Genomic DNA, 12,019 nt, shown 5'->3' on the forward strand with positions numbered 1-12,019 from the left:
CTGCAGCTCTGGACTGTGCCTCAGCCCAGTTCCAGCCCTTTCAGGTGTCTAGGGAGTGAACCTGAAGGGGGGATATCTCTCTCTGTGTCTCTCCATCCCCCTCTCTGTGATTCTGCCTTTCAACTAAAAATACATCCTGGGAAAAAGAATATTTGAGTAAAGAAATAATAATTTGTAATGGCGTCCAACCTCTCTTAACTCCAGAGTTAACAATGAATTTTTACTCTTGTAAAAAAAAACCTTTACTTCTTGTAAAAAAAAAAAAACCCTTCTCGATAGAGGTTTCAGGAGTAGTGAAATGATCAAAGGTAAATGCAGTAGATGGGAGGGGAGAGAAAGGGAAATTTATGTGATGGGAGTTTGAGTGCTTTGAGTTATGTCTAACATTGTGGTGCAACAGATTGTTGCTAACTGCAATACCAGCATCCCGTATGGAGTTTTTTGTTGTTTTTTTCCTGTTGAGTTCTGCAAAAGCTTGGTTCTCTAATGTGGAAAGCTGATTAAGTATCATTTGAAAGAAGTAAAAAGCAAAAACAAAAAATAGCATTGATTGCTTTAGTAGGAGACTTTTACAAGCTAAACACAAAGACCAGATTCTTTTGTTCTGTTCCAGTGATGAAGCTCCCGTGGGTTTGCAGGTAGACATGCTCTAGGTAGAACTAACTGGGTTACTATTTACCTGTCTCTGTTTCTTCTCTCAGGGTTGCTCCTTGTGAGAGCAAATCTGTTCCATGTCTTTAGCCCTGTTGAGCTATCTTATAACAGGAAGGATTAAGGAAAGAAGAATTTAGCAGTACCTCTTTCCTGTTATGCTAACCTTAACTTCCTCCTTCTGAATTCCCAGCCTTTCTGCTTAGTTTAATGAGTTGCTGTTGGCATCATGCTCTGCTAAATCTTGGTATCTTTTTTTTTTTCTCCCAGGCTACTTTTTCATAGATGTAATGAGTTTGATACTTTGGAAGCAAAACATCATTTAGAAATCATCTGCAAATTCCAACAAAATGACGATATTTCCTTGATCAAGAAGAGAAGTGACTGACTTGGTGCCAAAAGCACCTGCACTGGACCTGTTTTATTTCGCCTCCCTGAATTTGAGGAACCATGGAGAAGTGGTACTTGATGACAGTAGTGGTCTTAATAGGACTGACAGTCCGATGGACAGTCTCCCTTAATTCTTACTCAGGTAATACACTCTTACTGTTTAAGAGACGGGTAAACGTTACTTTGAAAAGGTCTTTCCATTTGTTTTTGTGGTCCCAATTTATAGTTTTCAGATTGGGACAGAGAAGAATGTCAGTTGATATGTCAAGAAAATACACTGCAACGTCTAATTTTTACAAAAAATATGTATGAGAGCTAAATGGGCTTTGTGATTTGAGAAAACAAAAATGTGTTCAAATTAGAAGGATGCCACATTCAGAAATGGTCAGGTCTGTGTAGACACTGCCGAGAGTCGAGCCAGTAGCTCAGGGGCAGGAGTTGGGCCAAAGAAGGAGTGAGGTTAGGAATGAGGAGCAGGGAGAAGGTGATGGAGACGGTCCGGGAGACTGGGAAGGCGACAGAATGTAGCCCCGAGGGTATTTATTCAGCACTTCTCATGTTCCAGATACTGTGCTGGGTGCTTGAAATGCAAGGGCACTTCAGAAATTATGGAAAATATACAGTATTAACAACTGCATGGATTTAAAAATGTTTTGCACTGACATAAAGGTTTTCCTTGAACTTTTTGAAGTATTCTTATACCAGATGAATATCCAGGACTGATTGTCTGCAGTTTAATTGATGAGTGGTCCAATCCAGTGTGACAGGTGTGACATAAGTGTTTGCTTTGAGAAGTGAATGAGTATACATTAGGGAGGACTTGAGAGACGTCTGAGTTCAAGGTTTGAGGGATGAGTTGGAATTGTCAGGCAGCTCAAATGGGGAATGTGTTGTAGGGAGCAGGAACATGCGCAGAAAACAGTGCTGGTGTGAGTGGGCATATCGTCAGTGTTCAGTACTGGGGGCATGGAAAGAAGGAAGTTAAAGCATGGGAAGGCCTTAGCTAGAGATTTGGTTATGCAGTTGGCTGGATAAATTATTTGTTTTTTTTTCTTTTTTTTTAAGATATATGATTAATTTTGCTTGGAAAGGCAGATTTACAGAGAGAGGGAGTGACAGAAAAATCTTTCCTATGCTGGTTTACTCCCCAAATGCCGTAACAGCTGGAGCTGAGCTGATCTGAAGCCAGGAACTAGGAGCCTTCTCCAGGTCTCCCACACAGGTGCAGGGTCCCAAGGCTTTGGGCTGTCCTCCACAGCTTCCCCAGGCCACAACCCTGGAGCTGGATGGGAAGTAGAGCAGCGAGGATACGAACTGGCATGCATATGGGATCCTGGCGCTTACAAGATGAGGATCATCGTACCAGGCCCTGTAGAAACTAACATGAGGAAAAAGAATTATAGAAAAAAGTTGGAGATAGAGCCAAAAGAGTCAGTAATAGTAGTGGCAGAAGCAGTTAGAGCTGGTTTTGAGTAGTTACTGTATGCTTACCACAGCCACTGAAGGTAAATGATAGTGCTCATTATAAATGGAAAGTGGATGACCAGTAAATGAAAGCTGGTCCAGATACAATTGTGTTTGATCTCCAAGTCAGTGCTTTATGACTTCATTCTGTGATTTCTGACAAGAGGGCCTCAGCCAAGATGGTTAAATGTTAAATGAATTTAAGGAAATTAGAGAGGTAAAATCACCTTAAAGCAGCAGCAGCAGACTTGGCGTCAAACTCTAATTGTGTTGTCCGTTAGCTGCCTGAATGGCGAAAGTTTTTTTTTTTTTCTTTCTTTTAGAAGAGATTGATTTGTTTGAAAGAGTTACAAGGAAAGAAAAAGTTTTCTGCTGGTTCACTCCGCAAATGGCCACAACTATTGATGCTGGTCCAGGACAAAGACAGGAATTAAGAGGCGCTTCATTCTGTTCCCCAACGTGGGTGGCTGGTAGCATGTGGCAGCATAACCAGCTTGACTCTGGCCTCCTGGAGATGTTTTAATTTCTTTGAGCCTCAGGTGTCTTTTTTATACATACTTCAACTGGTTGTTGTGAGGATTAATTGGGATAACATGTAAGCATTCTGTTTGTTTTTTGGATAGCGTAGGGATGTAGTCGGCACATTTATAGTGATAGCTTACCTCTATTGACCGTAGATGAGATCTTTAATCCTATTTTACTGTATGGGAAAAAATGGGTGTTGCTGGTAACTAAACCTGTACATCAAGCCTTTAGGTTAACCAACAGTAGTACTAAGTGGGATATTCTCTAGAGATGTTCAGTCTCGCAAGTAGGGCGGACTTGTAAATAAAAGTACGTGAAGGTGCTGCTGAAAGGGGTTAGTTAATTTTGGTGTGAAGTTTTTAAAATCCATGTGTCATTTTTTTGCAATATTAATTTTCTATGAACTTTTTGAAAGATTCTTGTATACTACATGAAAATGTAGTGTGGCATAAATAATACAGACTAGCTATACAAGAGGCTTCTAGGATGGATGAAAAAGGTGTAGGATGTAACTGTGAAGCGATTTCTAGAAGAGGAAAGTGTTGATAGGAACAGAAGGAGGTGAGGAGAGTGTTCTGGTAGTGGGAGAAACAGAAGCCAAAGCTGGTGGCTCCTGGAGGAATGGGGACAGCCTGCATGGGGATGGAGTGTGAGGAGCGAGGCGGAGAGATACATGGGCTAGACAAAGCCAAGCTTTTAGACAATGGGGGTTTCTAAGCAGGAAGGTCACAGGAGCCTGGTTTTCTGCCCTTTTGTTTTTCTTTGAGAGGGAAAAATAAGTAGATCTTTCATCTGCTGCTTTACTCCCCAAATACCTGCACCAGCCTGAACTGGATCAAGCCAAAACCAGGGTTCTGGAGCTCTGTCCGGGATCCCCCTCAGGTGGCAGGGATGTGAGTTCCTGAGCTGTCACCTGCTGCCTCCTAAGATGTGCATTAGCAGGAAGCTGGTCTGGATGCAGGACTTTATCTCAGACACACTAGTATGGCATGAAAGTATCCCAAGTGGCAGCTTAACTACTCTGCCACAGACTTGATCCTTTAAGAGATGGCTTTAGTTGTTGCATGGAGCTGGGAGTGTAGGGGGTGAGGGTGCTGGTCGGGGGACCACAAAGGTCATGAGTGAGTTTAGAAAGAAAGCATCTCAGAAGTACTGTCGTACATAGCTGATTGCAATGGTCCAGGCAAGGGTTGACGAGGACCTGGACTGGGCCACTAAATCTGAGATCCATGTTGAATGAACATCAACACAATGTAATGGCTAACCGTATGTGAGGATAAATAAGGAGGAGGAATTGACAGATGGTTCTGGCTTCCAATTCAGATTCTAAGGGTAGATTCTGCGGGAAAGACTATGAATTGTGCTTGGGGTCTGTGCACATTCTAGTCAGCTAGAAAGAGTGAGTTTGGAGAGGGATTAGCTGGAGATACAGGCGTGCATAAATCCACAATGGACACCTCCTTACTGGTCTTAGGTAGGCTCTGGCTTCATTCTCGGGGCAGCTCCCTGCTGAGCTAGGTTGGGTCAGTTGCAGGTCTTCTTCTATTTTGGCTAGACCTAAAGTAGTCAGGTCCAGTTTTATTCATTTCTCTCTGAGCTCGCACCTTGTCTCAGATCTAGCACAAAGCAAGTGAAAGAGACGTGTTTAGAAAATTTTGCTAGAATTGCAACAGTGAGTGTTGTGTACATCATACATTCTAGGCGGTTCCCTAGTGGGGACTCCCTGTTATTTCACGTTCTTTGCAACATTTGGTATTGTTACTCTTTGCATTTTTGGTAGTGTGGAATGTGTTAAGTGATATTTCATTGTGATTTTAATTTGAGTTTATTTCATTAGTGATGAGAGTGAGCACAGTTTTGTGTTTATTAGCTATTTATAATTCCTTTTCTGTGAAAAATTTGTTTACATCATTTGCGTATTCCTATTAGATTTTTCTGTATGTTGGCTATATAACTATACAGAAATACTTCAGAAGTTCATGGAAAATGGAATTAAAAGATACATTTATTTTGAAATCCATGTAAACTCTTGGCTTTGTTCCTTCCTGCTGTGGTAGGCAGCATTGCTCACATAGCTCCCCAAAGATGCCCTGCCTTCGTCTGTATAATCTGTGAAAACGCCATCTCACTTGGGAGTGACTGTTACACAACACAGTGGGCTTTAATGTAGGGGATTGTACTGAGTTGTCCAGGGGTGCTAGTGTTCAGAGCTTTGTCCAGACAGCTGCAGGAAGGCTCCCTGGGGAGAGTGAAAGCCTTGCAGGGGCCATGTGAGAAAGGGGGCAAGTCAGCGAGGAAATGGGAGTCTTAGAACTGCAGCCACAAGGGGCTTGTATGTGCCCTTACAGCCCAGGTGAGTTTCAGAGTGGATTTTTCCCTGGGTTTGCAGATGAATGACTGCCTGACACCTTATTTTGGTCCTGAGCAGAGAATGGAGTTAAGCTTATTTAATGCTGTTTTTGTTTCTGTTTTGAATGTGGAGACTTAAAAAAAAAAGTGTTTATTTTTTTATTTGAAAGGCAGACTCACACAGACGCACTCAGACACACATTCCCTGCCTCTCCCAACCTCTTCCATCTGCTGGTATACTCCCCACATTGCCCATGACAGCTGAGAGGAGCCAGGAGCCACTGACTGCATCTTGGTCTCCCACATAGCACTCATAATTTGACCTAAATAACTGCGGGCTAATAAAAGGATATTGTTTAAAGCGCCCTAGGTTGAATTAACTGTTGTGTAGTAAAAAATAAGCTAAGATGCATAGTTGTGTCTTTTTAAAAACCATGCTGTCAAAGTGCTATTGAGATATTTTGTTGGGATTTTGATTGGAAATGAATAATTCTGCATTGTTGATAAATTTGGGAGGAGAATTGACAGTCATCACTGGGACTTCTAGTTCATTAGGATGATATGTTTTCCATTTGACTCCTTAATGTATTTCAACAAAATTTTATACATCCTCTTTTGGATGTATTCCCAGGTTATCTCCTATTTTGTTTTTCACTCTGTATCGTAGATTGTGTTTTTTTTGCTTTGCTTTGTTTTAAGGATCTATTTATTTGAAAATCAGAGCTAAAGAGAGGGAGTGTTCTTCCATCTGCTGTTTCCTCCCAGACAGCTAAATGGCCAGGGCTCGCTCTCCCTTTTTCTGTGTTAATTCTGCCTTTCCAACAAATAATAAATAAATGAATCTGAGAGAGGGAGAGAGAGGGAGAGAGAGAGAGACTTACTTTATATCCAGAGGAAAGGAGAATCCTTATCACTGAACATGGAAGGACACCCAGAGTTACTGAAAACAACAGCTTGATGCATTTCCTCCAGTTTACCACTGTATTTCATAACCTTTTTGCTCTACCCTGGAAGGCAGAGGATGGCTGGAGTGTCTACATGGGAGACGCAGCTGGGGCTTGAACCAGCATCAGATATGGGCTGTCAGCATCACAAGCAGCAATTTAAATTGCTCTGCCAAATATGATACATCTTTAAAAAAGTATATTGTTATATTTGACTTAACTGATATTTAATATGTATTTCTTCTTGAATTATTTTCATAATATATATTTCTCTAGATATTTCACCTACATATTTATATGTACTGGCGAAAAATTATTCATGTTCTTATCTTTTGTGTTTCTTTTATTTATTTTTGCTGGGAAATCAGATTTCTAATAAAAATACAGAGAAGAGGGAGAGAGAGAAAGATCTTCCATCTGCTGGTTCACCACGTTCACTCCTGAGCCGATCCAAAGCCAGGAGTCAGGAGCTTCTTCTGAGTATCCCACATGAGTGCAGGGTTCCAAGGCTTTGGGTCACTTCTACTGCTTTCCTAGCCATAAGTAGGGAGCTGGATGGGAAGTGAAGCAACCAGGACATGAACTAGCGCCTGATAGGATCCTGACACTTGGAGGCAAGGATTTAGTCACTGAGCCATCACACCAGGCCTGAAATACATAAATCTTTTTTTTAAATGACTTATTCTTTAAATTTGAACGTAATTCTGAATTTCTTATACAGTAATGTTTAAGATATGCGTGATAACCTAGCGGTTAAAGCCCTCGTCTTGAACTCGCTGGGATCCCATATAGGCATCGGTTCTAATCCCAGTGGCCTTGCTTCCCATCCAGCTTCATGCCTGTGGCCTGGGAATGCAGTTGTGGAAGGCTGAAAGTTTTGAAACCCTGCACCTGAAAGGGAGACCCAGAAGAGGCTCTAGGCTCCTGGCTTTGGATTGGCTCAGCTCTAGCCGTTGTTGTGGCCGTTTGGGGAGTGAACCATCAGACAGAAGATCTTCCTCTCTGTCTCTGCTCCTCTCTGTATATCTGCCTTTGCAAGAAAAATAAATGAATCTTTAAAAAAAACCCAAAAAAACAAAAAACAAACCCTCAGTTAAAGGTGAGTCTAAAATTAAAAAAAAAAAAAAATGTGCTCAATGCCCATTCCCCTGGGAATGAGACAAAATTGATGCCCTGTATATAGGCATCAGTGTGTTTTCGTTATATAATTCTGATTCTCATACAAATGAGTCTGTAGAATTATAATCACTGTAGAAGGAGTCCTTTTTGCCTTTCTCAAGTACAGCTCCCACAGGTGCAGTTGGGTTGTCCTTCTGGGTTGTTTTAAGGGCACTTTAGCAGTTTTAAAAACTTAAGTACTAATTTCATCGGCAGTGTCAGCTGAATTTATTGAAGTAGGTCAGTCTCTGGACAGAAACTTGTTTCCGAGCCCTAAAGAGAGTCATTATCCATTCTTCTATTTGTTAGAGAATGGTGATAAATTCTTCCATGTTGACCACAAGTCTGGAATAATTTCAGAAAATCTGGTTAGTTGGATGTTTTTTTCAGGTATACAAAATTACGAAAGAGTCTCTCTGTTATTATTCCAGTGGACCAAAAACAAATAAAAACAAAGCAGCAAAAAACAAGTCCTTTCTCCTTCCAAAAGAAGTCATATTCAATGGTTATAGAGAAACCCAATCCAGCCCTCTCTAACATACATGCAAAAGCTCTGAAAAAGATTTTTTGTTATTGGAAAGGTAAATTTACATAGAGAAGGAGAGATAGTAAGATCTTTGAGCCTCTGGTTCGCTCCCCAAATGACCACGAAAACTTGAGCTGAGCTGAGCTTAAGCTGTAATTCAAGAGCCAGGCGTTTCTTTCAGGACTTCATTGTGGTTTCAGGGTCTCAGGACTTTGGGCCATCCTCTATTGCTTTCCCAAGCCATAGGCAGAAAAGTGGATGGGAAGTGAGAAGCTGGTACCCATATGGGATCCCGGAGATTGAAGATGAGGGATTACCCAATGTACTAGTCCAGTTAATTGTTTTAAAAGAAAATTTATTATAGGTTATTCTATCCCTTTAGTTAAGCAAATTTTTAATATATGGCATGCCTAACAATATGGTTCCTCTGAACTCTTGAAAATTAATTTGTCAATAAGAAGTAAAATTTTTACTTGAGTGGCAGTTAAGAAACAGTGTAGTCATATAACAAAGTATATGATACTGAAAGTTTAAGTGTGTTAAAAAGTTGGTAGTTGTGTGAATGTTTTTAATTTCTAAGGGAGGGTTTGTGGAGGGCTTAGAATTTGAAGTTATTCTTTAAGCTTGGATATGGGTTGTGAGTTGGTAGAAGAGGTGTGTGGAATAGGGAGTTAGGTTAGATTTTTTCACTCACTTTCATATGAAAGGCAAAGTGACAGAGAGGGAGGGAGAAACATGAGAAACTTCTGTTCTGTCACCTGGCTTATTTCCCAAATACCTGAAGAAGCCTCAGCTGGGATAAACCAAAGCCAGGGGCCAGGAACTCCATCCAAATTTCTCATGTGAGTGTCAGGGATGTTAGCACACAGGCCATCATCTGCGGCTTCCCAGATGCCCTAGCAAGAAGCTGGATTGGAAACACAGAGTGGCTGGGATTCCCAGGCACTACAGGAGGGGATCGGGACTTCCAGGCAGCTCACTTTGCTCAATAGGGAGTTTAATATTTCTTTTACTTACTTACTTATTTATTTATCTGTCTATCCATTTATCGATCTGTTTATTTATCCATTGATTCATTCACTCATTCATTTATTTAGATTTATTTATTTTTAATTGGGAAGACAGATTTACCAAAAGAAGTAGAGACAGAAAGCTCCCCGATTTGCTGGTTTGCTCCCTAAAGGGCCACAGTGGCCGGAGATATTCTGACCCAAAGCCAGGAGCCAGGAACCTATTCTGGGTCCTCCATGTGGGTGCAGTTCCCAAGGCTATGGGCCATCCAGGTCTGCTTTCCCAAGCCACAGACAGGGAGCTGGATGGGAAGTGGAGCAGCTGGGGCACGGACTGGTACCCATATGGGATCCCAGTGCTTGGAGGTGGAGGAGTAGCTAATTGAGCCATTTTGCAGAGTCCTGGGGCTTAGAATTTTGAAGTGCCAAATGATAATTGAAAGGTTTTTTTGTCTTCATGAATCAGCATGTGGGCATTGTGTTAAAGCAGCTTTATTAGAATTGGTCTGCCAGTGCAATGTCAAGTGGAAAATTAGACTGATAAACTCAAGTGATTTGAACTTTAAGTCTTTGCTGTCACACTGATTCTGTCAGTATTTTGCTATATCAATGCAAATATGTCCCTTTTAATTGAATATCTACTAGGTTATATCATTTTAAAAATATTTTTTTTTGGCTTTTATTTGAAAGGCAGTTATAGAGAGATGGAAAAAATAGAATAAGAATTCTATACACTAATTCACTCCCCAAGTAGCTGCAAGAACTGAAACTGAGCTGTTCCAAAGCCAGGAGCCAGGAGCTTTTTCCAGATTTCCTTGTGGATGCAGGGGACCAAAAACTTGGGCCATCCACCACTGGTTTCCCAGGCCATTAGCAGTGAGTTGTGTTGCAAATGGAACAGCCAGGATTGGAGCTGGTGCCCATATAGGATGCTGGCACCACAGGTGGAGGATTAGCCAGGTTATGCCACAGTGCCTGATTTTTTTTAAAGGTTAATTTTCTGCATATAGCAAGGATACATTCTTTTCTTTTCTGAAGATTTATTAGTCTTATTGCAAAGTCAGATAGATATACAGAGAGGAAGAGAGACAGAGAGGAAGAGAGACAGAGAGGAAGATCTTCCGTCTAATGATTCACTCCCCAAGCCACCGCAATGGCTGGAGCTGAACCAGTCCGAAGCCAGGAGCCAGGAGCTCTTCCAGGTCTCCCACATGGGTGCAAGGTCCCAAGGCTTTGGGCCATCCTCAACTGCTTTCCCAGGCCACAAGCAGGGAGCTGGATGGGAGGTGGGGCTGCCAGAATTAGAACCAGCACCTGTGTGGGATCCTGGCAGGTACAAGGCAAGGACTTTAGCCACTAGGCTACTGCGCTGGACCTGCCTGATTCGTTTTTATAATGTACAATTCATGTTTGTTTCTGCACTTAACCTTGATTTCCTCATGTTTAGTTTTAGCAGCTCATTGTAAAATAGTTATTGGATGGTGTGATTAACAGTCTTTTCATGAAATAAAAGGAAGGCTGGATTAAGTAAGGTTTACCAATGTCTTCTGCTTAGTAAATGCTTGCTGTGTGCCAGGCACCACACTGGGTGTTTTATATCCATTCTATCCATTCTCTCCATGCTTGTGGTCCTCTAGGTAAGATGCATAGATCCCATTTGAATGTGTTTACACGTAGGGTATGTGTGTCATTTGACTGATGTGAGTCACTGAGTGTGCCAACAGCTTAGCTCACTGGGTTTTGGGTAAGGATCTTGATTTTTTCCCAGCTGACAGTATCTCTACACTACTATTGAAAATGTTCATTAGGAAATAAACTCACTGAGATGCCGAAGTGCGGTGTTGTTTTGCTCTTTTTGCCTCTCATCTTAGGTGCTGAAAAGCCCCCTATGTTTGGAGATTATGAAGCTCAGAGACACTGGCAAGAAATTACTTTTAATTTGCCGATCAAACAATGGTATGGATCATTTTATTGTTATTATAGTCACTTCATGAAGTTTATTTAAAGATATATGAAAGGAAAACACAGAGTGTCCTCTTATAAACCTACTGACCCTGTTCAACGTATTATCGTGCTTGTTACCTTTGAGATTCATAGTCCTTGTAGTTACTGTGTATGTGTGTGTGTGTGTGTGTGTGTGTGTGTGTTCACTTAGCTGGGATCTAGTCAGCTGCTACTGATTAAATGAGACACAACACTGTCTTAGAAATGCCTCTGAAAACAAGCTGTGAATGAATGTACCGTCATGCCTATGAGTTGGGTCACCCGCTGTTTCTCCCACTGAAGATTGTCATGGTTTTCACTGTAGGTCAGAATGGAAGAGTGCCCTGGCAATAGGCTACATTTGTGGGGATGAGCAGGGACAAGGTGGGGAAGCCTACAGTCATAAGACTTGTTTTCCACTCTCAAAAATTCATATAGGTCCCCCTAGTTCATCTTTGAGGACCCCACGTCTAGTATAGGGTATAGTATACTGTAGACACCTCGTCAGTATTTATTGAAGGAATATTTATATGTTCTTTTCCAAGAGGTCTCATTTTTGTATTGGGAAAGCGGCTGTACCTTTCATTCATTTCATATGACAGTATGTTGGGGCCTTCTGTTTTTTTAGAATTCAAGAGAATTTGATGGAAATATTTATTAATGATTGGTATTCTCAATCACTCAGAGAATTGGCAATTCATGTTAACTTTACATACAAGTTTACCTGGTGGGGTTTTACAACTCTCACTGCTAAGAATGTGTGAGATGCAAAAAAGTGATGGCCCAGTGGTGAAGAGTGGCCACAGTCACACACTGCCTGGGTACAGAGCGTAGTTCTGCTGTGTGCTTGCGTGGTGACCTTCGGCAAATTAGTAAACTTTCTCTGCCCCTGTTTTGTCATGGTAGGTGAAAACAGTAGACTGCATATTTTAGTGGGATGTCATGAGGATTGAATTCTGTGGTTTTTGTACAACACTTAGGGCAGTGTTTGCAAGTAGTCAGTTACCAGTAAATATTGG

The 12,019-nt window shown here is 41.4% G+C and overlaps 1 protein-coding gene across 1 annotated transcript in view; it reads left to right on the forward strand.

The window, feature by feature from the left end:
* Positions 1-924: 924 nt before the first annotated feature.
* The window catches only part of ALG6 (ALG6 alpha-1,3-glucosyltransferase), a 34,513-nt gene continuing 23,418 nt past the window's right edge, over positions 925-12,019 (forward strand). Inside the window, exons 1-2 of the mRNA XM_004588729.4 lie at positions 925-1,183; positions 10,889-10,973. Of these exons, the coding sequence (XP_004588786.2) occupies positions 1,102-1,183; positions 10,889-10,973 (167 nt within the window). The 5' untranslated portion in view covers positions 925-1,101. The remainder of the gene's footprint in view (positions 1,184-10,888; positions 10,974-12,019) is intronic.

This window comes from Ochotona princeps, chromosome 2 (genome assembly GCF_030435755.1).
Source record: "Ochotona princeps isolate mOchPri1 chromosome 2, mOchPri1.hap1, whole genome shotgun sequence".
Taxonomy (NCBI): Eukaryota; Metazoa; Chordata; class Mammalia; order Lagomorpha; family Ochotonidae; genus Ochotona; species Ochotona princeps.